Here is a 23,395-nt window from a genome sequence, read left to right as displayed (position 1 = left end):
TAGATTTTCTTTAACTAGCGCTGTTGCTAGAGTAGCTAGCCTCGATCCTATACTACCTCGATCCCACTCCTCGTTTCTTATCGCTCTCTTATCGCTACTAACAAAACCGCTCGATCCTACTAGGATCGAGCACATCCTCTCGGGTAGGGATCTTAATTATCTAACTGTTTAGAATCTCCTCTTAGGACTAAACTCTGTAACAGATAACAATACCTTTAACAGGGAAGCCTCTCAGATAGGACTATTGTTTGCTAACATTGTGTACGGAAAAAACGGAATTCCAGCCGAAGAGCTCACTGGTATTCAGAACGTTCCTCGGCTCATCAACGCTACCAGCAAGATGTATGGCCGTTACATGGCACATGTTATGTCACAGAAATTTCGCCGACCGTTCAATGCCTCCGAACCAAGGCCGCCGCCGCTCCAGGGCACTATCTACACAGCTAAACCGCGTCTTGTCCAACATATAGCCCCAAAGATCGCGCTTCAGGTCTTGTTGGGCATCATGACGCTGTGCGGGATGCTAAGCTGGATGCTAATGCCCAAGGTCAAATTCCTACCACATGACCCTTGTTCTATAGCGGGCACCGCACACTTGCTTGCAGAAGATGATTTCTGGAGTGGCAAGAAGAGGTGGGACGTGGATCAGATGTTCCAGCTTGAAACGAGAAATGGGCGATTCGGTATATATGCTGTAGGAGCAGAGAGCCGGCGACTCCTTGATTAAGTCAGTGAGCTACCTACTGTTATGTAGTAGGCAACCTACAAGCGATGATTCGGAGTCTTGCGACGCGTTCATGGTGATGTGGTTCCGAAGCGGTTGTAGATTGAGCTGCCCACTCCCTTCTCCTTCCTGTCATTTTCTCTATGAAGCGGCACGTCCCTCGATGCATGTGGAAGGACCTTGCTGGCGTTTATGCCGCTCCACTTCTTGTAGGATACGTCCAGCACATTCCTGGTGTAGGAGCGGGGGTGCTACCATCGCTCCTACTTGAATGCCGTCGTCGTTGGTGCAAGAGGCCGGCGCAGGCTGAAGTGCAGTTGATATCGGCCGCAACTGAAACCGTCTCGCTGGAGTTTGCAGCGAGCTTCGTGCCGTTCTGAGCGGTTGCGAAGCCACTTTTATGTGTGTATCACTGCATGTGTCAGTCAAATATGGGTGTCGAAGGATTGGCTTGATGTCTCGCAGGTGTTCACAGTCACGCCGATATATGCAAGAGCCTTCCATGTCACGCTGCTGGTGGTCTTCGACTTCCAGCATTCGCCGCATAAGCCGAAGACATGGCGGCTGTGTTTGATGGAGGCGTATCACTGGATGTCGATCAGGACTGCAGTTAGCATCGCGACTCTGCTCTGCTTGCATGTCTTGACATAGGGGCATGTTTGGAGGTGACATACCAATCTAATGCTTGCAAGAGTGATCGGCTGGGTGACACATACACCATGATCCGATCATGAACCAGTTGGGAAGTTGAAATCCTCTGGGTTTGAGAGTCTAAGTTTGTCTCCAGTCATGATGAACGGGACTTGCTCTGTAAATTGGCATGGTCCAAAATGAACGAGCGAGGGCTCTAGGATAGCGTACATGAAACCCATTCACCAGCCTGTTCATGGATTTGGCCGGATTTCGAGATGCTCTACACCCACTTTGTCTGCCTCAGCATTCAAAGCATCTATCTCAGCCTGAACTAAGGGTATGCCCGTCGCCTCTCGTGCTTGTTGTTGCAGTTGCTCAAGCTCTCCAGGGAAGTAAATGTGATCGACGCCGTCCGCCTTTTCAGCGCTAACAACCCTGTTGTAGAGGTACTGCATTCTCTCTCTAAATTCTTCGAGGCTCATGAACAAGTCAGGCTTGATAGCAACAAGAAAATGACCAACGTTCGAAGGTTTCGAGGCGTCATATGGGCCGGCTACGTGCCCAGCGAAGGCTGACCCTGAGAGAACGCCAGAGAATACATCCATCATAACTGCTAATCCAGATCCTTTCGGTCCACCCATGGGTAGCATGACCCCGCCATCAAGGGCAGCGGCGGGGTCTGTTGTTGGCTTGCCATTCTTGTCGAGCGCCCAGTCAGCGGGTATTTGTTCGCCTCTCCTGCAGATGCGAAGATATGAAGTCAGTGTATGTGTCGCATGCATTTCGCGCAGCCATAACTCACCTCTTCGCTTTGTAGATCTTTCCGCGTGCAGCAATGGATGGCGCCATATCAAGGATGAACGGCTTTTCTTTCCCTGGTGCACCGCACGCTAGGGGTGACACGCCTAGTAGCATGCTCTACAGATGTGAAGACACGAAGTCAGTGTATGTCTCACCCGCATTTTTTACAGTCATAACTTACCTTGCCGCCCCACGCCGGTAATGCAGGACTGGAATTCGTAAACACCAAGCTCATCATATTAGAATCGAGGGCTTTCTGCACGACCCATGCGGCCATCCCGAAGTGATTCGAATTTTTGATGCTAGCCATGCCGATTCCAAAGACTTTTGCTGATTCGATCGCTGCAGCCATACCAAGGTCTACCGCCACAAAACCAAATCCGTTTCTGGCATCGATCTGTGCTACAGCGGGTGTGATTTGCTTTAATCCTGGTGTCGCAGAAGCATCCAGAACGCCTTGTCGGATTCGCTCCATATATGAGGGAATCCTATTTATCCCATGGGTGTCAACCCCGCGAAGGTCTGCAGCGATGAGACAGCGAGCGACTATGGATGCATTGATCGGTGCAACCCCATTTGCTGTTAAGACGGTTTCCACAAACGTTTGAGCTACGCTTGCGTCAACATAGTGCTTCTTATCGGCTGCAAATGGATTCGCCATATTGTCGGTGAAAACGGAGACTGCCAGTCAACGAAGTATAGGAAACCAGAAGGAGTTTTGGAAGAGCTCCAAGTCATGCAGTGGCTCTGGAAAACGTCGTCGTGCTCAATGGCCACATTCGCCGGACTGCGCTGTATTTATGTTTGAGCTAGCGTGGCGGGTAAGCCCGTGACAGGTGGCGGACGCAGTCCGCTCCGCTTTTTCTTTTTAGCGGAGCGCCCCCGTCGGCGGCTCTGCCTCTTCATCACAACATCCCTCCGCCCTTACACGCAGACAGAGAATGACCAGCAACGAAAGTCGCCGAAACCTACACCTGCGTCTTGCATGTGCGCGGTGCCAGCGCCGCAAGATACGCGTAGGTGCAACTGCGCCTTCAAGTTGATCCAACTAATCATCGTGGCGCAGTGCGATGGGCAATACCCAACATGTAGCAACTGCAGGAAAGCTGTCGCGGAATGTATAGACGGCGACAGCGTTCGATTACGTAGTGGACCCGCCGATCTCAGCAATGCGCCTGGCCGTGGGCTTGTCAATAAACTGCGAAGGCGCGTCACGTGGCTGGAATCCATCATCCGCGAACGCCTTCCAGACGTTGATCTATCGACCACGCCATCCCGAGATGACCTTGAACAGTCTAACGTCGAAGAGCGTGTCACGACGGAAAGCCCCGGTTCGGCATCGCGTCGAGAGTGTCAAGACGATTCGGTGCCAGACCTTGCTCCTGTACCAACCAATACACTGGATCAACGTGCCCATGAGATCGGAATGATATCGATCGGCTTCAATGCAGATCAAAAATATATCGGACCGTCAAGTGGCTACTTCCTTGCCCGTCTGTTGCTCGCAAATTCCCGGAGGACTGGCGACCTGGCGCCCAGTATAAGCAGCCGACCGCTCACCACGACTCAATCCAGCATAGACGAACTTGTCAGTGCCGCACAAGGACCTCTACTACTACCATCCCAACATGTTTCTGTTCAGCTAGCACAAGTCTATTTTGAAACAATTCAGCCCCAATACCCATTTCTACACGAAGAGTCCTTTCGTGCAGCCCTTGATCAAATTTATCGCAACGGCGCACCTGTCGACTTTGTCGGCAACGATGATGGCTCCGTTTACTTCCAGACTTACATGGTGCTTGCGATCTCGGCGAAAGTATTGAATTGGAGGACAAAGCGACACATTCCTGGAGAGTCATACTGTCTTTCAGCCCTGCGATATCTCGACCGTATCCGCCTTGGGACTTCCATCGAAGGTCTGCAATGCATGCTACTACTACTTTTATTCACAATGTATAGCCCACACATGCAGCTCAACGTATGGAGTTTGAACTATCAATGCCTGGCGGCCGTCATAGACCTTGGCTTGCAAAGGCATGTCGCAATCTCAGCGGGCATCTCAAAACATGAGCAGGACATGCGAACCCGCATCTTCTGGACTGTATTCACCATCGACAGAACCATTGCAAGCATGATGGGCCGTCCAATCGGCTTGCGCGATGAAGCCTGCGAACTACGGGTAAGTCTAACCCTTGGGTCAACCCAGGCTAGATGCTAACTGGCTAAGCTGCCGCAACTTCCAACCGATGCCGAATTGGCTACACAGCCAGATCATGCCAACGGCCGAAGTCACAGCATGGCCGTCTCGATCCACCTTTTCAAGCTCGCAAAGCTAAACTCGGAGATCAAGTATGTCGCCAACAGCGTCGTGCGTGACGTGCCCACGTACGCTTATCCAGCGATACGCGATGTGTCAGCATGGCAGAGTGGTATGATGCAGCAATTAGATGATTGGCTTGCTTCAGTCCCGCAGATACAACCACCAAACGACTACATCACGCTGATATGTCAACTTCGTTGTTTCTCTGTCAAGATGCTCCTTCTCAGACCAAGTCCAGCAATTCCCAGCCCTGCCGGTGCTGTCTTGACAGCCTGCCACGCAGTGGCGCGTCAATCTTTGCGGCTGTATGAACAGCTCTACAAGAGCGACCTTATGGTATATGACTGGATCACTTTACACGGCGTGGTATATAGCACGATAACAGCTCTCTATTGCACTAGGGCAGTGCGAGAGATCGCGCAAAAGGTGAACCCTGAGGATCTGATGGAAGATATGAGCGTCAGTCTCAGCATTCTCAGCGCGACCGGCGAGCATTGGTCTGGTGCTAAACGTGCACGGGATATCTTGGAAGATGTAGGCAAATCGACGATTCGCTTGCTTAGGCAAAGTCGTGAAGCCTCTACTCAGAGACAGGCGATGGACCAGGCCGAATCAAATGTTCAATCTCTACCAGTCAATGTTGGAGATGATATCCAGGTGAATCAATTGATGGACGGTGCAGAGAATGATTGCACCATGTCAGGTCTGGCTCAGCATACCAATCTTTTCTCAGACATGCAGCTCGATCTCGGCTCCTTCTCTGAATTGCAGCAACATCAAGAGCTATTCGGGGACACGGTCAATATTGACGATATGATGAGAAACTTATTCGATGATTTCATCCCTTCGGGTCAGAGTTTCTATTAATGCCTTGTAGGGAGCGCCTACGTAGGACCCGCTGCTGTCAAGAAATCGAAGTCAGCTCCCTGTTGCGCTTGATTCACCGTTCGCATGTACAGACCACGGTAGCCTCTTGTTTGGGTTGCAGATGCTGTCACAGTCGCCTCCAGCTTCAATTTCCTCGACGCAATGCGCTGTTCGATTTCCTCATCGGAAACGCGAAGATGCAACAACCTCTTTTCAACATCGCATTCGATCATGTCGCCGTTCTGAACAACACCCAGCACAGAGTCGGGATTCGAAGACTCCGGAGATATATGCAAAACGATTGTACCCCCAGCAGTACCACTCATCCGTCCGTCGGAAAGGCGTAGCATGTCTTCAACTCCCTTCTCACTGAGCTTGCGTGGAATGGGTATCAAGCCTGCTTCCGGCATCCCTGGATTTCCTACAGGTCCAATGTTCTGGAGGACAAGAACGCTGTCTGCATCGACGTCTAGCTCAGGATCATCAATTCTCGCTGCTAAGTCTGCAGAGTTCGCAAATACTACAGCTCGGCCGCTGTGTTGCAGCAGCGTTCGGTCCTTGGAAGCACTGGCCTTCATCACCGCACCACCAGGGGCTAAGTTGCCACGGAGAACAACTAGGGACGATGCTGGGTAAAGCGGATCGGCTAGAGAATGCAGACAATTCGTAGGACTGCTTCGAGGTACTCGTGCATACGGTGCAGAGTCGATTTCCTCCCCGAGACTTTTACCGGAGACCGTCATTACGTCCAGGTACAACAAGGGCTTTAGTGCGTGCAACAATGCTAGCATACCTCCCGAGTTGTGAAAATCGGTCATATAGTTCTTCCCGCTTGGTTTGAGGTCAACCAGTAGCGGGGTTCGGCGTCCTATATCGTCAAACGTGCTCAAATCGATAGTACCTGCGACTGTCGGATGACGACCAATTATTGCCATCAAGTGGACAACAGCATTTGTCGAGCCTCCTATAGCCTGTAGGACGGTCATAGCGTTGAGAAACGATTCGCGCGATAGAAGAGCCTGTGGGACTCGCCTTGTCGCTGCCGCGTCCACAGCGAGCTTCCCACTTTCTTCAGCAATTCGCTGCCGCGCCGACGAGACAGCTGGAGCAGTAGCACCTTTGAATGGCATCATGCCAAGAGCCACGAGAATGCAGGCCATGGTGCTCGCTGTCCCCATGACGCCGCAAGTGCCTGCCTTCAAAATGTTATTTAGAGTTCGATTTGATGACACCTTAGTCTTAGTTACCGTTGGTGCGAGCTCGTCGTTGATGGCTGAGATGTCTTCAACGTCAATTGTGCCAGCACGAAATTTAGCCCAGTTATTTCTGCAATCCGTGCATGCGCCAATCCTAGCGCCTTTATAGCTTCCTGGCATCATGGGGCCGGTGACAAGGTGAACGATCGGTTTGTTCGCAGAGATACCACCCATCAACTGTGCGGGAGTCGTCTTATCGCAGCCTTTGCACTAGTCAGTCATCTCGTTCCTACAGGAACAACTTCCGTCGGGGCAAAAACCTCCAATAAGTACCACAGCATCGCATGGCTGTGCTCTGATCATCTCCTCAGTGTCCATGCTCATCAAGTTTCGGAGGAACATGCTTGTTGGACTCGCAAAACTCTCGTGAAGACTAATGGTGGGAAAGTCGATGGCGAGACCTCCATTAAGCTGCACCCCTCGCTTGACAGCTTCGATCAATTGAGGGATGTTGGCATGACACTAACTTATCAGTTACCTTGGCCAGAGCGGAACGGATGCACACCTACAGGATTGAAGCTGCTGTATGTGTTGACGATACCGATGATTGGCCGAGACAGTGCATCCTCACTGTAACCAAGGGCTTTGATGAAAACTTTGCGCAAGAACAAAGAAAAGTGAGCATCTCCATAGGATGTCAGACCTTGACGAAGACCGCTTGCCGATGCTGGTATAGGAATGTCGAGGTCGTAATCAGACGTAGTGGCGCTCTGATTTGCAGACATGATGCATCTGGGTTTTCGTTGGATAGACTGGCTCAGAAACCCTGTCTGAACACGTCTATTTGTGTTGTGGACGTAAGTCATGCTTGCGGGCGAAGTCCGCAGAGAAGTCCCCAGCGGACATCGTCCGCTTCACAAACTGCGGACCGAGCCCGCTGCGCTCGTACAAGAAGTCAGTAGGGCGTCATGCCATCCAGCGAGAATAACACCACCAAAACACGCCACTATGCACGATCTGAAAGGAAAGATAGCTCTAGTTATTGGTCTTGGGCAATCGGGAGATGAGGGCTGGGGTATCGGTGCAGCCTGCGCCGTTCTTTTCGCTCGTCAAGGAGCTATTATCTTCGGCGGGAACCGCACCATCGAGTCCACACAGAGAACCCAACGAACGATTGAGCAAGAAGGTGGTGTGTGCCATGTCGAAGTCACTCAAGCGACCGAATCGGGATCGGTGAAGCATCTTGTCGAAGCCTGCGTTGCCAAACATGGTCGCATCGACATCCTCCTGACGAACGTGGGCGCCTCACAGCCTGGATGTCCGGCGACCATGGAAGAATCCGTATGGGATTCGCAGATGGATCTTAATCTCCGGAGTGTATATCTGGCCTGCCACCACGTCCTTCCCATCATGGAAGGGCAAACCTCCGGTGGCGCAATTGTCTGTATCTCTAGTGTCGCCGGTATGCGATATATAGGAAAGCCGCAAATTGCATATAACACCACCAAGGCTGCGATATTGCAGTTTGTGAAAGCCACGGCAGTCATGTATGCTGACAAGGGTGTACGATTGAACACAGTCGTACCGGGGCTTATGGACACACCGTACACGAAGAGCATGGCAGCTAGATATGGGAAAGATTACAAGCAACTCAAAGCAACAAGGAACAAGCAGGTACCAATGGGCAGAATGGGCGATGCTTGGGATGTTGCAAATGCGGCGCTCTTTTTGGTCTCGGACGAAGCGAGCTATGTCACTGGACAAAAGATTGTGGTGGATGGAGGCATTACCTCAAGTACTGGTAAAGTTTAGACCGTTCTTCGTAACTTTGGTAGATATTGTCATTCAATGAAGAAAATCGTTGTACAAAAGCTGGTTTCCACGCTGTCATCTTCTGGAGAGACCCGACAGGAACGACAGCTCTGCAGCAACTAAATTGCATGATTTACCAAATTCTTTTTCTCTTATACCGCGTTCGCAAGGCCTTATTGTAGCCCTATGTACAACGATCTTATAGCTGTCTCGATGTAATGTCGCTCTCGCGAAGATGTGGATAAGGAAACGCGAAGCAGCCGACTGAGGGCAGTTGTCACAGTACCTACCATGGATCTCTTGACGCCTGAACAACCTCACAGGCGAGAGGTCCTTGTCGAGAACCCAGTCGTGACTGCTCAGCTGTGTGAGCAGCTAAGCTCTGGGCTACATGCACGGGTTGTTTTCACAGTTTTTCACCGCGTTTATTTTCTGCCTCTGTTTCCTTATGCGACGACTTGTATTGAACTAGGTATTGTACGTAGCTATGATTCACGCGCCTAGTAAGCGCCTAAAGCACGCGCGCGTAGTAATTCGTGACAGCAGTTCTGCTTGTGTAGAGCGCTCAGCTCGGTAAGAAAACTACCCTACCTGGACTAAGAGCTGCTATCTTCTTACATCAAGCCTTTCGTGACAAACCGACACATATACTCATCATCTTCGGCAACCTCAAAGTCAAACCGAGTAATGTCCTCCTTATATGGCCACAGATATTCACTAGTAACTCTATGCTGCCGTCAGTATATGTACGTGTCTGTGCTGTTCATACTTCATACCGCTTATGCTCTGAGCTTGCCTGATACTCTTCTAAAGCTTTGCGGTCTTGATGAAAGCTTAATAACGCGAACTCATAGCCCTTGCTTCGCTCGATAGGTTCAGTTATAGACGGCCCCCCGACGATCAATCGATTATCCAGGACGCAGGGAAGCTTCTTGAGCGCCTTGAGTTGTGTAACGAAGGCGTTCTTGTGTGCCAACGAAACAGTCGGCTTGAATTTGAAAAGAACTACCATACTTCAGCGATGTTCGGATGATGTTGAGTGCGTGAATGCAGGTTGGACTCACCAATATGTACCACTGTCATTGTGGTAGGCTCTTGAAAAGGTGGTGTAAGTGATTGTAGAAGGAAGCGAGTGTATTGAATCGATTGTAGCAAAGCTTCGTCAAGATGATGCGGCTGACGGTCACAACGAAAGATTTTGAGGTTGAGAATCGGTGCGCACGCATCCCGAGAGCCCATTGTGGGTTCGCGGAGATTGGCGGAGTCATAGCGGAGTTTCTCCGCAGGCTCAAATCCACCTCACACAGACTAATCAATCTTCGGAACGATACCAAAGCGTTCGGCGTATCTACTACCAGCTGAAGTAACGCGATCGCGTAATACATGGACCTAAGCGCCGTAGTGTACGGTAGGATAAACCTGTCTTTGGGCAATATCAACACATGGCGAGGTTCATAGCCCAAGGCTACTTTCCAAACACAGCAATAGGGAGTTTCCGGGCTCAAGAGGGTCTTTGTTCTCGAAGTGGTACTTCTTCCTCTCAGCAGCGGGCCAGCGTGTGATATCAAAGTAATTTCCTCCAAGTGGTGGACCCGAATGGAAGATGTGACGTGGTTCGCCGTACGCTTGACAGAGAATTCTCCACTTCAGGTCGTTAGGCAACGTTATTTGGGACAATATATCACCTACCTTTGTACCCCAGCCCCAGCGATCAACACACTCTTTTCTCTTCCAATAGTTCGCCTCATCCACGTCATCGAACTTTTGTACGAATCTCTCTTCGATGCCCCGAACGCCTTTGATCTTGATACCGTTGGCCTTGGCGTAGGAGACAATCTTATACGGCCAGCAGATTTCTCTAGGGTTCGATGATAGATATGGGATGGTCGTGGCTTGATCCAGACAATCGCAAATGAAGTCTCCAAGAAGTGCGAGAACCAGACCCAGGTCCCTGACCGGGGAGTGCTCCATGAGTAGCTTTGCCCGATCGAGAGCGTTTAGCGTGGCTAAAATTGCGATACCAATCATTGCGACAGTGTCCTGCCAGCGCTGACCATCATCCATCATGAACCAAGGCGCTAGTTGTTGCGATTGAGTCCAGTGGGCGAAAGCTGACAAGCGTACCCAGAGGCCAACAGCAAGCTCATCGGCCGAAACGTGTCGCTTAGCCATGAGTGAGTTGATGGCTGTGAGCTGGTTCTCTATAACCTCCTGCAACCCATATCCAGTAAAGTCGTTCGAGACCACCATGTCGAAACTATCCTCGTCACGCTTGATAGATTCGAGGCTATACTTCTTGACGAGCTCTGCTGTAGCTTGGGATATTACGTAGGGCCAATTCGGGAATTTCTCGGCCGGCTTGCCATCATATCGCTCCTTATATCTGGCGGCCGTTTGGATATGCTTTCCTGTCTTAATATCTTCCAGGTCGAAGCTGTACGATGGTTTAGCGTACGTTACATACTTTAGCTGTAGCGTTAACACCTCCTTGAGCGAGAAAGGGTCAGCATGTTGTAGAACCACGGACTCTAGTCGTACAGACGCATTCTCTCGGTCGCGTGTGAGTCTTTTCGCTAGCTTTGGTTCAGGCGATTCGTTGGGACTGACTTCTTCAAGCGCTCTCTTCCTCGTTCGCATGATTTGTGGGTTGGCTCCCCGGGTTTCGATTGAATCCGAGTTTTGAAGCCTCCGGCATCTCCCTGATGCAAGTACTTCACCTACAGTACTCTTAGGTATGCCAAATACAGTGGAAATACGCTCAAAACTGCATGGTAACTCGTGTTGTTGGCAATACAGCTGCACAGCGTATATGGCAGCTCGCTTGGGTGTCTCTAGCTGTGACGTACTTGACGCCTTCGCTAGCTCGGGTGGAGGGGTGGTAATCCGTATACGCTTAGGCATAGTGTAATAGACTTTAGTGCATCAATTTAAGCTATTTCTGTATACAATTTGACGCGTTTTGAGTGTAGTATTGTCGTGATGTTGATGTGAATAGGTGGTGTTGCGCATCGATTGGCGATCTATTTCCGGCTTTCCCGACTTACCGAGAGCTTGCACCTAGCAATCACACCCCTCACTCCAGGATGCGCGGCATGACACACATGTCGCAGCTCTACCATCAGCAACGCATTGCCTCTTCCAGCCATCAAAGCACTGTTGATGTACGCTCTGTCCGCAGCTGTCCTTGCACCACACCAAACCCTCGTCGCTCGCCGCCGTCGACCCATCCTCTGCCAAAACATCACGACAAATCGCATGAACAGCATCACATGAATTACACCCAGAATGTTCGTCCCAATCGCTGCGACAAACGCCGCACGTGAGTCGATTGCAGTCGATAACGCATTGCGCACGCCAATCATCGAAGCATTTCTTGTGCACACTCTGACCGCAACTTGATCGACACCATACAATCTCGGACGCATCGCATTCGGAGAGAGGGCCTCCTTCGTAGCAGATGGGACACTCTTCGTTGAAGGGCAACCGGCGAGCATGTGGGCGTTGGCATCGCTGCGGCGAAGGGCGTGGCACGACCTGCGACACATTTGGCAATGATGTCGCGCTGAACGACGACGTTCTGCCTGAGATTGCTTCAGTTCGCCCAACTGGTGCTGCTGCGATATCGGGACGATTCGAGCTTCTCGCGCTCCCTGTTGCGACTCGGGGTGTGGTGTTGACAGCGCTGCGCGCAGCCCGGCCCAACGATGTACTAGGTGTTGGCGGGATCTCCGATGGTGCGTTGACGGATTCAGCAGCGGCTGAACTCGCTACATGGTACCGAGGAGGAGTGGTACTGTTCGAAGGCCCTAATTCCTGCCTGACCTGTTGCACGATCTGCTCGATCTGCGCGCGTATTGCTTCAAGCTGGGCAGGCGTGAAAGCCACTGTCGCCGGCTGACTCTGCATTGCAGATCTCCGGCCTTGCGTTCGATCAAGCTCGACCGGGAACGCTGCCCTGATATTGCTCGTCCATTCGTTTACCAGCGCCTCGCCTTGTGTATGTCGATGTAGATAACATAACCCATGATTGGCGAGATTCACAAGGTCCGGTCGAATTCGCTCCGGGTCTGGCTGTTTCTTTGCTATCTCGGTAACCAAGAAGTACACGTCATGACGCCGGATCCGCTTGTGACACTCGCGACGCTTTGACGGGGCATACCCGAAGCAGAGGCCGTCCACACATAGATTCAGCACGTCCTCGGGATTCCCATCGGGGCTGGGATCTGGACGTGCCAGGGATAGTGGCTCTGTTGGTGGGCACTGAAGAAGGCATTGTTCAAGAAAATAGTGTCTTTGAGGGAGTCTTTGAAAACGTGCGTTGATTGTGGGGATATCAGCACAATAAAAGTCGTGATGTAGTAGAGTTTGAAGGCGTAACAGTGCGAGTTGCACAAAGATATATCCATTGGCAACCTTTCATTCCCTCTTCACAGCCATGATCGCAATATCCAAGTAACTCCTCTGGAGGATTGTCAACCTGGCAAGACATGGGTCGTTTCATGGTGTTGAGACAGAACAGCTTGGTGAGCTGCGAATCATTATCTTTCCACGAGAAAAGCGGCAAACGGCGCATGATATACCAGGTATCTCCATACTCAAGAATAGCGCTGCGCCCCTGCGTTGTCATGCAACTCGCTTTGTGCAGCTCGAGGCAAGGCGGAGAGGTAGGCGATGCGCGCGAGGCTGATGCGGCGTGGTTGTCACCTGGAACAACATTCGTTTCTAGTCATACAGCTGCACCCACTGCTCATTGGACTAGCTGGTAAGCCAGAATTGGGTGGAGGGTATTATGCTTGACTACAATGCTAATTTTAATCTAAAAGAATGTCCCTCAACGTCTCAAGTCTACAGACTGCCTGAGAAACCTGCGTCCATCATGCTGCTCGTAAAGCGTCTCCAATAGGATCTCGTATTGATCATGGGCATCGCATTTGTACAAAGAGAAATTCTGAATGAATTTAAAGAGGTACAGTAGCCTGGAATCGGTTTCGCTGGCCTAACTGGTGCCGCTGCCATGTCAGGGCGATTTCTGCTTCTCGCGCTCCCTGTTGCGACCGGCGATGTCGTTTAGACTACGATATTTCTACTGCTTACCATGCTGTAGCTCCAAGGGTAACCGTCGAAGTGCTTCCCAGGACCCCCTTACCATACGGTGAACTATGATAACGATGGCTTCACGCTTTTCCAGGATAGCTGCTTTCCCTAGATACTTTACAGGTGCACTGGCCTGGCCCTTCATGCAGTCAGGGACAAGACTCCCCAAACTTCGTCTTTCAAATTATCGGCGCACTGGAACCTGCCAAACCACGATCCTTTTTGTTCATCTCGTCGTCCTTAACCTGCTTATCAAGCTACTTTCTCAACGCGATGGTCGAGCTCGGAGACGGTTCCGAAATCCCCAAAATATGCTCGAGCACCTAGCTTGAAAGTTTAGCTTTACCAAGACTGCACGGAAGCCATTATGCACCCTACCACACCGCCTATAAAGTCCAACTCCCTGTCAAGCTCACTATCGCTCTTGATCATTCGAGGTCGGACTTCGGTCCACAGAGTATTCATTATAAGTAAGATTTCTAGCGTAACCTTAAGGAATCTTGGAAGTCCTCAAACGCTCTATTTAAACTATGGAATTTACGACCTGGGTTCATGTCACATCTACTTTCCAACTCCACAATCTTCCTTGAAACATATATCGAAAAATGAAACTTAATGTTTTTGTTGTTTTCTTCGCGCCTACGGTTCTTGCTACAACAAAAGTATGGAATCTAAGTGGCAGCTGCAATTCTGCCAACGTCTGCGACGTGGATACAGCATTCAACAATCCGAACAACCCGAAGGTGTGTAATGGCAGAGCGGGACAGTATGTTGGCACAGGTATCAACGGAAGAACATGGTGCAGTCCTCCAGGCACCAAATGCACTTATGTTTGGAGGTGCTAGCTGCTTGCTACTGTTCGAAAGAATACCAGTTAGGTATGTAGTGCTCTACAATTCCCTCTGATCCAGGCTAACATTCCATGAAAGAAGGGTCCGGGAACTACAGTGCAGACCGAGGCTGGCAGGCGGTTGTCTCTTCAGAGGTCGTGGTATCAGTGGTTAGTAGCAGCAAATCAAAACCTGAGATTAGAGCTAGAGTTGAAGATTGTGAAGATCGCCCTCAGACGATCCAGAGTTGATTCTTAGGGAAGAACAGGAGTGCGATGGACAAGACATCGTACTGGCACGAATGGGAGAGTAATACAATCATACAAGTGTATTATCAAGATTCGTACATCAATATGATAACATGGGGTGCGTCGAGAATTATTCTCAACGTCTCAAGTTTATGCACTGAGGGGGAATCTTCCGACCATCACGCTGCTCGTAGAATGTCCCCAGTAGGACTTCTTATCGATCACGAGCATCGTATTTTTATAGAGACGATCTCTTGTAGGATCGGAAGATACATAGTACACATTCAGCATGCAAAAGTAACCCCACCGCGTTGCCAAAAGCTACGTCACTTGCGCCAAACACGAACATGTCCTGTTCGTCCGGACAAATACAACCTTCCCAAGAACAAGAACATAAGTTACGCAACACTCCTGCATGGGCATGAGGCTGTGTTTCAAGGAGCACACTCGTACGACTGCGCCTTCGTGACATCGCCGTCCTTCGACACAAGGCGTGTCTTCATCGGATAGGGGCACAAGAACCTGTCGTACTGTGTTCCAGACGTGTCATTGAAGTTGATTGGAATTGTATCCGGCACGGTACCCTTTTCCACCCAATCGACAAGAGCCTGGAACGTGGAGGTAGGCTGTCCACCCGATCCACCAGAGCAATGCGCTAGTCCAGGAACCTGGAAGTAGCGGAAGAAATCGTCGACGTTGGGATCCAGCTTCGTGACACGGTTATAATAGTCAGTGGTGCCTTTGTGTGGGATAAGTCCGTCGGCCTAACAGGAAGGTTAGCATAGGCTTGGAAGAGTACAACACTCGTCAAAGACGACGAAGGGCAAGAATTGCTCGATGGGGGATTTACCAGGCCGTGATAGGTAATGATCTTGCCGCCCGCTTTGCGGTAGTTTGAAAGATCTGGATCCGCGCTTCCGATGATAGAGTCGTACTGCTGCATAGCAGACTTGAAAAGGCGTGTGTATTCCTCCACCGAGTTGATCAGCGTATAGTTCCACTGGGGGTCCTTCTTGACGAAGAGCTGCAACCATCCTTCACCAAGTCCAGTTGGAGCTCCGGTGCATGTGCCATTCGTATTGCACGTTGTCGCCGCGTAACCTAAGTCAGAGGTAGTACCCGTTGGATTAGGGCTGCCAGTGAGCCGAGATTGATAGTCAACACCGTACCAAAGGAACTCGCCGTTCGGACCACGCGGGCCTTCCCATGTAGCGTTTGCAATTACTGCAGCTGCTTCGGTGATGGTGACCGATTTGCCCGTCGAAGTGCAATTGCGCACGCTACCGATCATCGTGAACGGATTGAAAGAACACTTGTCCACGTCGCTGATCAGTCCGTCAGTCACACCATCGAGGGCGTCGCAGGAAGCGACAGCGGCTTCGGTGAGGGAGTCCAATTCGCATTTTGTTGGAAACTGCCTCATTATTGACATCATCACCTGTGCCCATGCCGCTGCGGGGATGAACTGGTTCCAATTGAATGCTGGAGCTGCTGCAGCAATACCGTCGTAAGCCTCAGGGTAGCGCTGTGCGAGCATGAAGCCTTGGCGGCCTCCTTGAGAGCATCCGCTCCAATACGAATATTTAGCAGGTTGTCCGTAGAAGGAGTTGATGACGTCTTTTGCAATGAGCGACTGGTCGTTGAGCGATACGGCAGCCAAGTTTTGGAGCGCATACATGTCAACATTACCTGGGCTGTTCAACGCCCACGGATCCGGAACATAGCTCAATCCCAGGCCAGCATCCGTCGTTGATGCCACATATCCCTCTCCAAGCGCGCCGCTCATCGCCATATACGATAGTGGAAATCGTCCAGCAACGTAACCTCCCCCTCCCACGGATTGAAGTCGCCCATTCCATCCTTTCATTGGAAGCCATGTCTCGACGTTGATGGTGTCGTTCTGACCTTCGTGCGTGTATGTAATGGTAATGTTGCAGTAGTCAATGCCGCGTACCGAAATGGATGGATGGTTGTAGTAGAACTGGTCGGAGACTTCGGTCGTATAGTTTGTGACAGGCGTAGCGGTAAGGTCGAGGATAGTGGCACCGAAAACCGTTGGGTAGGGTATGGAACTGGCATCGCAGGCCGAAGATGGGGAGGTGATGTTGTGCATCGTATGGCAGAAGAACGAGTGACAGAGGCCAGGACGAAGGGAGTATTGAAGGTGAGAGTGGCCAAACATTAAGCTTTATTCTCCGGTCAAGTAGCATAAAGAGATGAGGATTAGTTGATCTTGCTACTACAGCCTCAGCACGATCCACGACTTGACCTCTGAGTGTGCTTGCAGGTCCATGCTCAGAAAAGATGATCGCGAATCAGGACATACGGCGTATCGCGCTGATTGGCTACGTATTGCCCTGAGCCTGCGCTAGCATCTCGTTCGGCCACTCGAGCCAATGCTTCCAGAAGGAACCCAGAAATCTGGAAATCTCCTCGATCAGAATTCTACCGACGTTGCCGACAAGCCACATTCGTCGCCGGCGGTGCAGAACGACTGCGTAATGGGCGAGGATGATTAGCGCTTCCGGCTTCCGCATGGACAGGAGGTTTGTGAAGTCGCTAGACAAATTGATAGGCCAAATCCAGATCAAGCCGGAAGAAGGCGATTGATCAGGGACTGTTTCAGTTTGGTACACGAGCTGCAGCTGAGATACAGCCGCGCGGCAGGTTGATTGGGATTCCTCACTCATGTCCGCTTGGCCCAGCAAGTTGGACAGGCGATCGGCTACAACCTCAGCAATTTCATTGTGGGACGATGATGCTAGGTTGATGGAATCTTCGGCGCGTTCGAAATAGGAAGATATGCTGGTCTGTTTCAGGAATTGCCAGGACTGCGATGTAACAGCGCGCACCCCACGATGCAGGTTCATGTACGTGATGAACCTGTCTAGTATTTCGCCTGCGCTAGCGTCCGCGATTACGGCGACTTCACCAAGCTCATGCAAGCCAATGAAGCTAGAGAATATCAACAACGGGGCACAATTCTCTGCCGTGACCTCGAAATGTGCATCGTTGAATGAGCTCAACGCCAGTGTCTGGAAGGTCCTTGCTTCCTCGCGATAAAGACCTGATTCGGCCCCATGTAGATAGCTCATATGCATAGCAGATAGTGCTAGCAGCTGATACACAACGTATGGCTTAGATAATATGATCGGCATCAAGGTTCGTGCCTGTTCTCGATCAATGGCGCCTGCTTCTTCGAGACTTGGCAAGGTCTCGAAGATGAAATGATTGAACAACTGCATATGGCGCAGATTGAGCGACAGATCTTGTGCTTGAAATGATAACGGTAGTGGAGACAGGTAATCCTGGTTGACAGACGGCGTTACTGCTGCTGACGCACTACTGTGACGATCCCCTAGAATTGGCACACTTTGCGACATGGGACTTCCAATGTAAGGTTCTGTTGGGGCAGTATCGGAGATTGTACATGATGATTGAGCGGACCCTGCACGGCGAGTGGGTGGCTTTTGATACGCGCAGGTCCGATCATCCCGCGAACAATTCTCGCATGTCGGTTGTGCCTCATCACACTGCGGAAGTCAGTATGCTTTTCACTTCAGATTAAGTCGAGACAGATACAGGTACCAGCGTCTAACAGCCAGGTCGCTTACCTTGATGTGGCGTCGCTTACATTCTTGACAGCCAAGTCGCGACTTCCTGTGTGGTCTCCGTGAGGGGTTCCGTGGACGCATGGCCAAACTCGACTCAGGCGACTGTGATTGGCGTAACAAGAAACTAGTAAACAAAGATACGCAGAGCCAGAGATACGGATAGTAGCGAAGGGGTGTTGGATCAAGAAGAATGCAGCGGTAGATACGGATACGCTGACTAAGGATGCACTAGATTAGTGTCTCCCAAATCGGAGCTTGGAATCTGGAAGTGGGCCACGCTGTATGTTCCACATGTCCGCCTCCATTCGCCGAATACCCCTGCAACACCGCATGAAGCACTAGTGCGTCACTGTTTATACGTCGTATTCGACAATACGACGTATCGCCCTTGCCGCAGCTGTTTCACGATAGCTTCTACTCCCATCCTTCTCTCCCTCTCCTCCCTTTGGCGCGCGAAGTTCATGTTCTTACCGCAACAATTCGGCTACGACTACTCGGGGTAGAATACGACGTATTCCCAAGTATAGCGGATCACATTCTGCTTTCTCACCCACATCTGGCGCTGCGTTCACCGCAGCACGTTCTGAAACTACAGCGAACTCGAGAGGTACAAAGATCTTGAGTCCTCACAATGTTTCGATCAAGATACCATCTACCATCGACTTCCATCGCCTCACCATCTCCAGCCGCTTCGAGCTTGTCCCGCAGAAGAATCTCGTACGAATTATACCCACCGGCGCCTTCACCCAATCAGCCAGGATGGTCGATGGAGTAGAGCCCACCAAGGGAGGCTACTACCTTTGGAACTACCTCCCCTCGATGGCCGCCGCTGTTATATTTATCCTACTTTTCATGGTTACCACCGGTTTGATCTGGTGGCGAATGTTCCGTACCAAGACCTGGTTTTGCACCCCGTTTGTGGTTGGGGGCTTCCGTAAGCTTCGTCCCTCTGGTTCTCGTGATGGAGCTGACACTTTTATTGTAGTGGAGTTCGCCGGTTACTGCGCAAGAGCGTCCGCTCACAGCAAGACTGGTAGAATCATGCCATTCGCTGTACAAAACGTCTTCATTCTCCTTGGCCCCGCTTTCTTCGCTGCATCAATCTACATGTGTCTGAGTCGCATCATTCGCAGTATACAAGCCGACCACCTTTCCGTGATCAAGCCTCGGAAGTTGACGAAGATATTCGTGACGGGTGACGTCCTCTCCATCCTGGTTCAGGGAGGCGCTTCTGGCCTGATGGTTACCGGCACGCATGCAAAGCTCGGAGAAGGCATCGTGATCGCTGGTCTACTTATTCAAGTGATCATGTTTGCACTATTCGCGGTCACAGGGGTCATCTTTCGGAACCGCATACGCCAACGTCCTACTCCTGAGTCGTACACCGTCGATGTTCCTTGGAGGGAGAGTTTACGCATGCTGTTCATTGTCTCCGCTCTCATCATGGTCAGATCTGTCTTTCGCGTCGTAGAGTACGCCATGGGTAATGACGGGTATCTTCTGAGGCATGAATGGACCATGTACATCTTCGATTCAGTTCCAATGTTCGCGGTTACCGTCTTGTACTACTTGTGGTACCCAACAATACTGGTTGATATGAAGACCGAGCTGCAGAACATTTCTGCATAGTAGATTATATCTGGTTGCGACATTCCAAGACTACGGAGTGTTCGGCAGGCCTTCTTTCATCATAAGTTTCGCTGTCATAAGGTCCTTCGATATCTCATGATCCCAAATCCAATCCATCCTCGATAGCGCATTGTTTCGCAAAGCATCTAAATCATCACCTACACCTTCTCCCTCAAACTCCCACAGCTTACCAGCCTCCTTGCTTGTCGCCACTAGTCTCTGACTGCGCGGTCTTCGGACTGCATCGTACGCATGGAACACATTTGTAAGTTGTTCTTTCTGACGACATGCCGACAACAGCTCGCTAAGAACGTGGACATCCTCGATACACATGCCAGCTCCAGACCCCTGTTGAGGCGTTGAGGCATGTGCAGCGTCACCTACAAGGCAGATCAAAGGCTTGGTGGTGTAGTAGGTTGCCGCAGGAAGATGGTAGAACAGCGCCCAGATATCTGGCTTTTGCATATTCTCTATGATCTTTTGAGCGGCAGGTATGAAGTGTTTGAAGTCTTCCATCATCTCGTCGCGAGACGTCTGCACCACCCAGTTCTTATCCTCCCAAGTGGGTCGCGACCCAAATGCGACAACTGTAAGCGCGTCAGCCAGCTCAATAGTAACTTCCGAGTCGACGTACCATTAAACAGCGTTCCATTTGCTATGGGAAACGTGAGTATGTGGGCATGGTAGCCAAGCCACATTTGCGGCATTTTCGGTATCTCTTCGCCCAAGATCTCAATTGCCTTCGTCATGGGAAAGATTCCACGATAAGCGTATTTTCCTGAGAAGACTGCTTGCGCTTCCGGCACATCGCCTAGCACAATTTGCCGTACGCGCGACTTGATACCGTCGCAACCCAGTACTGCACTATGCTGTGCAGTAGACCCGTCGGCGAAATGGAGAATCGCATCTCCAGATCCATCAGTTGCTTCTGTGATATCACGCAACCTTTTCTTGAACTGCGCAACACCTTCTGGAACCAGTTTGACAAGCTCATCAAGAAATTGCGCACGATGGACTCCGCCATTCGGTCCCTCTCTTGCTGGAATAGTGAATGATTCTTCCCCTAGCTCAACGCCCTTCTTCCTCTTGTCTCCCACCCTCGCTGTGAACCATACCGGTGGATCTGGGTTGACGTTTCCTTTGTTGCACTTGATGAAGGCGGCCTCGATTCGTGGGTCGATCATACCCATGGTGCGGACCATGACGGGCGAGAACCCAACACCAGCGCCGATCTCGCCAAAAGCCGCAGCAGACTCATACAGTGTGACCTTTATGTGCGGGCATTTTGTGAGCAGCGCAACGGTCAGCGTCAGGCCCGCGATACCTCCGCCCACTATCGCGATGCTTAGAGAGCTTCGCTCAGCCATGATGGTAAAATTGATGAGGGTTCGCGTTTCGAGATGTAGTAATAGCTTAGTGTACGAGGTTTGGAAGCAGTGGTAACCGAAAGACTTGTGATGCGACTTGCTGCTCGTCAAGTACCCTGCAGCTGTTCTTGCGGCCTTTCGGCTGTTTTAGCATGCACTGACAGATGCAAGGCGCCCCACGCTTGGTGGGGCGAACGCTTACCTCACAGACACGCGGCTCCGATACCAAAGCCTGGCGCTTGTCGAACACGTCCGGCTGCATGGCAGAGCCTGTACTAAAGCCCCGCCGTTGGGTTGTAACCGTGTGAAGAATGATGCGCTCAGCGATTTCACACCCAGAACTGATATCCTGGCTGCGCAGCACTATACGTATCGAAAACTACCACAGCGCCCGGAGGTTTCTAGAACAAGTGCGGGGAATGTGTAAAGGTTTATGGTCAAGTTTGAGCGTATTGGAAGAAACCAGAAGAGTGGTTCAAACCTCACAACTATGCTAACGAGTACAGCAGTTCAGAAAAGCAATCGCATGGAAGTGTCACGTCGAACTTTCAATACAGGTAGCTTTCGGACATGAAAGTCTGGGCTCGGTGTTAATTTCTCCTAACCTCTACATCGTGAGTCACAGTAATACCCCGCAATACAAGATGTTCGCTTTTAGTGCTGTTGCTGCGTCGCGGTTGCGATGTGATATGCACTCCCGGCTTGGAGTCTTCGATGATGCGCTCTTGACTCTCACTCGGACTAATGTCGCCGAGAGTCTCAACCTTGCCCCTTGCACCGCTACGCATTGCTCCCATGGCGAACGCATCCTGATGTGCGTTCCCGGTGCGGGGTCGCGATATCCCCAGCCCGATGCCATTGGATCCGCTGTAGTGCTGGTATGCTCCACTCGTTCCTTTGTTGCTTCGCCATCTCTTTGGCCACAACCCGCCGATGCTCTTACGTAGGCTTAATAAGCAAGCGGTTATCACTCCAGTCGCGGCCTCGATGAAACTCCAAAGATTCGTGGGTGCAGATTGCCATGTCGGTTCGCGGGTACGAAGTGAGAGGGGCAGCGTGGACATGCGGAGAGCGGTTGTTAGGCAGATGAAGAAGCCCATCGAAAAAAGGACCATAAGACCGATTCGCGAGCCTTTGGACATGTTCAACCCGAAGATGACGGGCATTGGAAGTATGAAAATCGCGAGGTCGGTAAGGAGATTCAAGATAGCATTCGACCAACTTGAGGGAATGTTAGTGATAGTTTCGCATACACTGAAGGGCAACATACCGGTGCCAGAAGAAGTTGATGCATGTTCCCGGTATCGTTCGATTATAGACGCGAGGTACCGGCGTGCATTGGAAGATGCAGACTACGACATATGAGACAGTCCAGCCAACTGATATGACCCCTAGTACAATGCATGCCTGTCGAAAGCGCTTCAGAGCAAATACACGATAGTACAAAGCCAGGAAAGCCATCTTGTTAAAGCCGTTGGTGAGCGTGTAGAAGGACTGTGTGAGCCAGAACGACTAGTACGATGGCGTTAGCATGTCAAGCTGATGTTGAGATCGATCAATCCCCTAACCTTGAGTGCTTCCGTAGCATTCCCGCCATCCCTTGCGATATCGACTAAGCGCGTGCCGAATCCATAGGTTGTCGACCGGTAAATAAACGCCGCCAGTAGAACGAGCCAAATCTACAATGGTAAGATATAAGCACTTGCAGTTTCTCGGCAGTGTCGTACTTACATTCGCCATGATCACGAAAACATCTTCCAAACCAAGCCAACCTCTACTTATGATTGTGTTTGTGATGCGCCAGATCAACAGCACTGTTGAGATGACCGTCAGCGTCACAGTCACCCACTGCAAGTCTTTTTGTTGCCCTTCGTAGGCAGAAAAGATCATGGCACCTGCGTCGGCGAAACCAGCGACCTGGTCAAGGGAGATTCGACCGCGAAGCTACGAATTTACGAGCATACTTATACTGGATTCCACTCGGTCTTTCATTGAGGCTGAACGCGACAAGCCTCAGAAGCCGATTCCGTGCGGATCAGTCATCCGCTCGCTCTCGTTCTTGTATTGCATTTGTCTCATGGTAAATCTTATGAATCCTTCTCGGTGGCATTTGCGGGTGTTACCAAGCCCGGTTACGAAGCAGCTGAACACCAGCAGCCCGACGAGTGTGTATACCTGCCACAAGTCAGGTGATCCTCTCATGAAGCGATAGCTGCAACGGAGATTGTGCCTAAGATCACCCGAGAAGCCGTAGCCGCGG

General features: G+C 51.0%; 11 protein-coding genes across 11 annotated transcripts; 3 read left to right on the top strand and 8 right to left on the bottom strand.

The window, feature by feature from the left end:
• Positions 1–1,608: 1,608 nt before the first annotated feature.
• On the bottom strand, positions 1,609–2,633 carry J4E82_008381 (uncharacterized protein; the record flags this gene model as incomplete). The annotated part of the gene is made up of 3 exons (XM_051734614.1): positions 1,609–2,095; positions 2,160–2,275; positions 2,340–2,633. The coding sequence occupies 3 exons, from the start codon at positions 2,631–2,633 to the stop codon at positions 1,609–1,611; spliced, it is 897 nt and encodes a 298-aa protein (XP_051585681.1).
• Positions 2,634–3,099: 466 nt separating this feature from the next.
• J4E82_008380 (uncharacterized protein) lies at positions 3,100–5,345 on the top strand (the record flags this gene model as incomplete). Its single annotated transcript, XM_051734613.1, has 3 exons — positions 3,100–3,174; positions 3,225–4,337; positions 4,386–5,345. The coding sequence occupies 3 exons, from the start codon at positions 3,100–3,102 to the stop codon at positions 5,343–5,345; spliced, it is 2,148 nt and encodes a 715-aa protein (XP_051585680.1).
• Positions 5,346–5,362: 17 nt separating this feature from the next.
• Positions 5,363–7,326, bottom strand: J4E82_008379 (uncharacterized protein; the record flags this gene model as incomplete). The annotated part of the gene is made up of 3 exons (XM_051734612.1): positions 5,363–6,804; positions 6,862–7,063; positions 7,111–7,326. 3 exons carry the CDS (start codon positions 7,324–7,326, stop codon positions 5,363–5,365), a joined length of 1,860 nt encoding a protein of 619 aa, XP_051585679.1.
• Positions 7,327–7,549: 223 nt separating this feature from the next.
• J4E82_008378 (uncharacterized protein) lies at positions 7,550–8,353 on the top strand (the record flags this gene model as incomplete). The annotated part of the gene is made up of 1 exon (XM_051734611.1): positions 7,550–8,353. One exon carries the CDS (start codon positions 7,550–7,552, stop codon positions 8,351–8,353), a length of 804 nt encoding a protein of 267 aa, XP_051585678.1.
• Positions 8,354–8,967: 614 nt separating this feature from the next.
• Positions 8,968–9,436, bottom strand: J4E82_008377 (uncharacterized protein; the record flags this gene model as incomplete). The annotated part of the gene is made up of 3 exons (XM_051734610.1): positions 8,968–9,079; positions 9,130–9,358; positions 9,418–9,436. 3 exons carry the CDS (start codon positions 9,434–9,436, stop codon positions 8,968–8,970), a joined length of 360 nt encoding a protein of 119 aa, XP_051585677.1.
• A 369-nt stretch (positions 9,437–9,805) lies between these two features.
• J4E82_008376 (uncharacterized protein) lies at positions 9,806–11,254 on the bottom strand (the record flags this gene model as incomplete). Its single annotated transcript, XM_051734609.1, has 1 exon — positions 9,806–11,254. The coding sequence occupies one exon, from the start codon at positions 11,252–11,254 to the stop codon at positions 9,806–9,808; it is 1,449 nt and encodes a 482-aa protein (XP_051585676.1).
• A 3,705-nt stretch (positions 11,255–14,959) lies between these two features.
• J4E82_008375 (uncharacterized protein) lies at positions 14,960–16,638 on the bottom strand (the record flags this gene model as incomplete). The annotated part of the gene is made up of 2 exons (XM_051734608.1): positions 14,960–15,289; positions 15,376–16,638. 2 exons carry the CDS (start codon positions 16,636–16,638, stop codon positions 14,960–14,962), a joined length of 1,593 nt encoding a protein of 530 aa, XP_051585675.1.
• Positions 16,639–16,870: 232 nt separating this feature from the next.
• J4E82_008374 (uncharacterized protein) lies at positions 16,871–18,220 on the bottom strand (the record flags this gene model as incomplete). The annotated part of the gene is made up of 2 exons (XM_051734607.1): positions 16,871–18,058; positions 18,140–18,220. 2 exons carry the CDS (start codon positions 18,218–18,220, stop codon positions 16,871–16,873), a joined length of 1,269 nt encoding a protein of 422 aa, XP_051585674.1.
• Positions 18,221–18,898: 678 nt separating this feature from the next.
• J4E82_008373 (uncharacterized protein) lies at positions 18,899–19,768 on the top strand (the record flags this gene model as incomplete). Its single annotated transcript, XM_051734606.1, has 2 exons — positions 18,899–19,073; positions 19,125–19,768. The coding sequence occupies 2 exons, from the start codon at positions 18,899–18,901 to the stop codon at positions 19,766–19,768; spliced, it is 819 nt and encodes a 272-aa protein (XP_051585673.1).
• Positions 19,769–19,798: 30 nt separating this feature from the next.
• J4E82_008372 (uncharacterized protein) lies at positions 19,799–21,135 on the bottom strand (the record flags this gene model as incomplete). The annotated part of the gene is made up of 2 exons (XM_051734605.1): positions 19,799–20,355; positions 20,403–21,135. 2 exons carry the CDS (start codon positions 21,133–21,135, stop codon positions 19,799–19,801), a joined length of 1,290 nt encoding a protein of 429 aa, XP_051585672.1.
• Positions 21,136–21,725: 590 nt separating this feature from the next.
• J4E82_008371 (uncharacterized protein) lies at positions 21,726–23,025 on the bottom strand (the record flags this gene model as incomplete). Its single annotated transcript, XM_051734604.1, has 4 exons — positions 21,726–22,356; positions 22,406–22,647; positions 22,704–22,814; positions 22,867–23,025. The coding sequence occupies 4 exons, from the start codon at positions 23,023–23,025 to the stop codon at positions 21,726–21,728; spliced, it is 1,143 nt and encodes a 380-aa protein (XP_051585671.1).
• Between the last annotated feature and the right edge of the window lie 370 nt (positions 23,026–23,395).

The sequence above is a fragment of the Alternaria postmessia genome (genome assembly GCF_024291825.1).
Source record: "Alternaria postmessia strain BMP 2775 chromosome Unknown scaffold_66, whole genome shotgun sequence".
NCBI classification, from domain to species: domain Eukaryota; kingdom Fungi; phylum Ascomycota; class Dothideomycetes; order Pleosporales; family Pleosporaceae; genus Alternaria; species Alternaria postmessia.
Note: the sequence above shows the minus strand (reverse complement) of the source record. Positions and strands in the feature narration are given on the sequence as shown.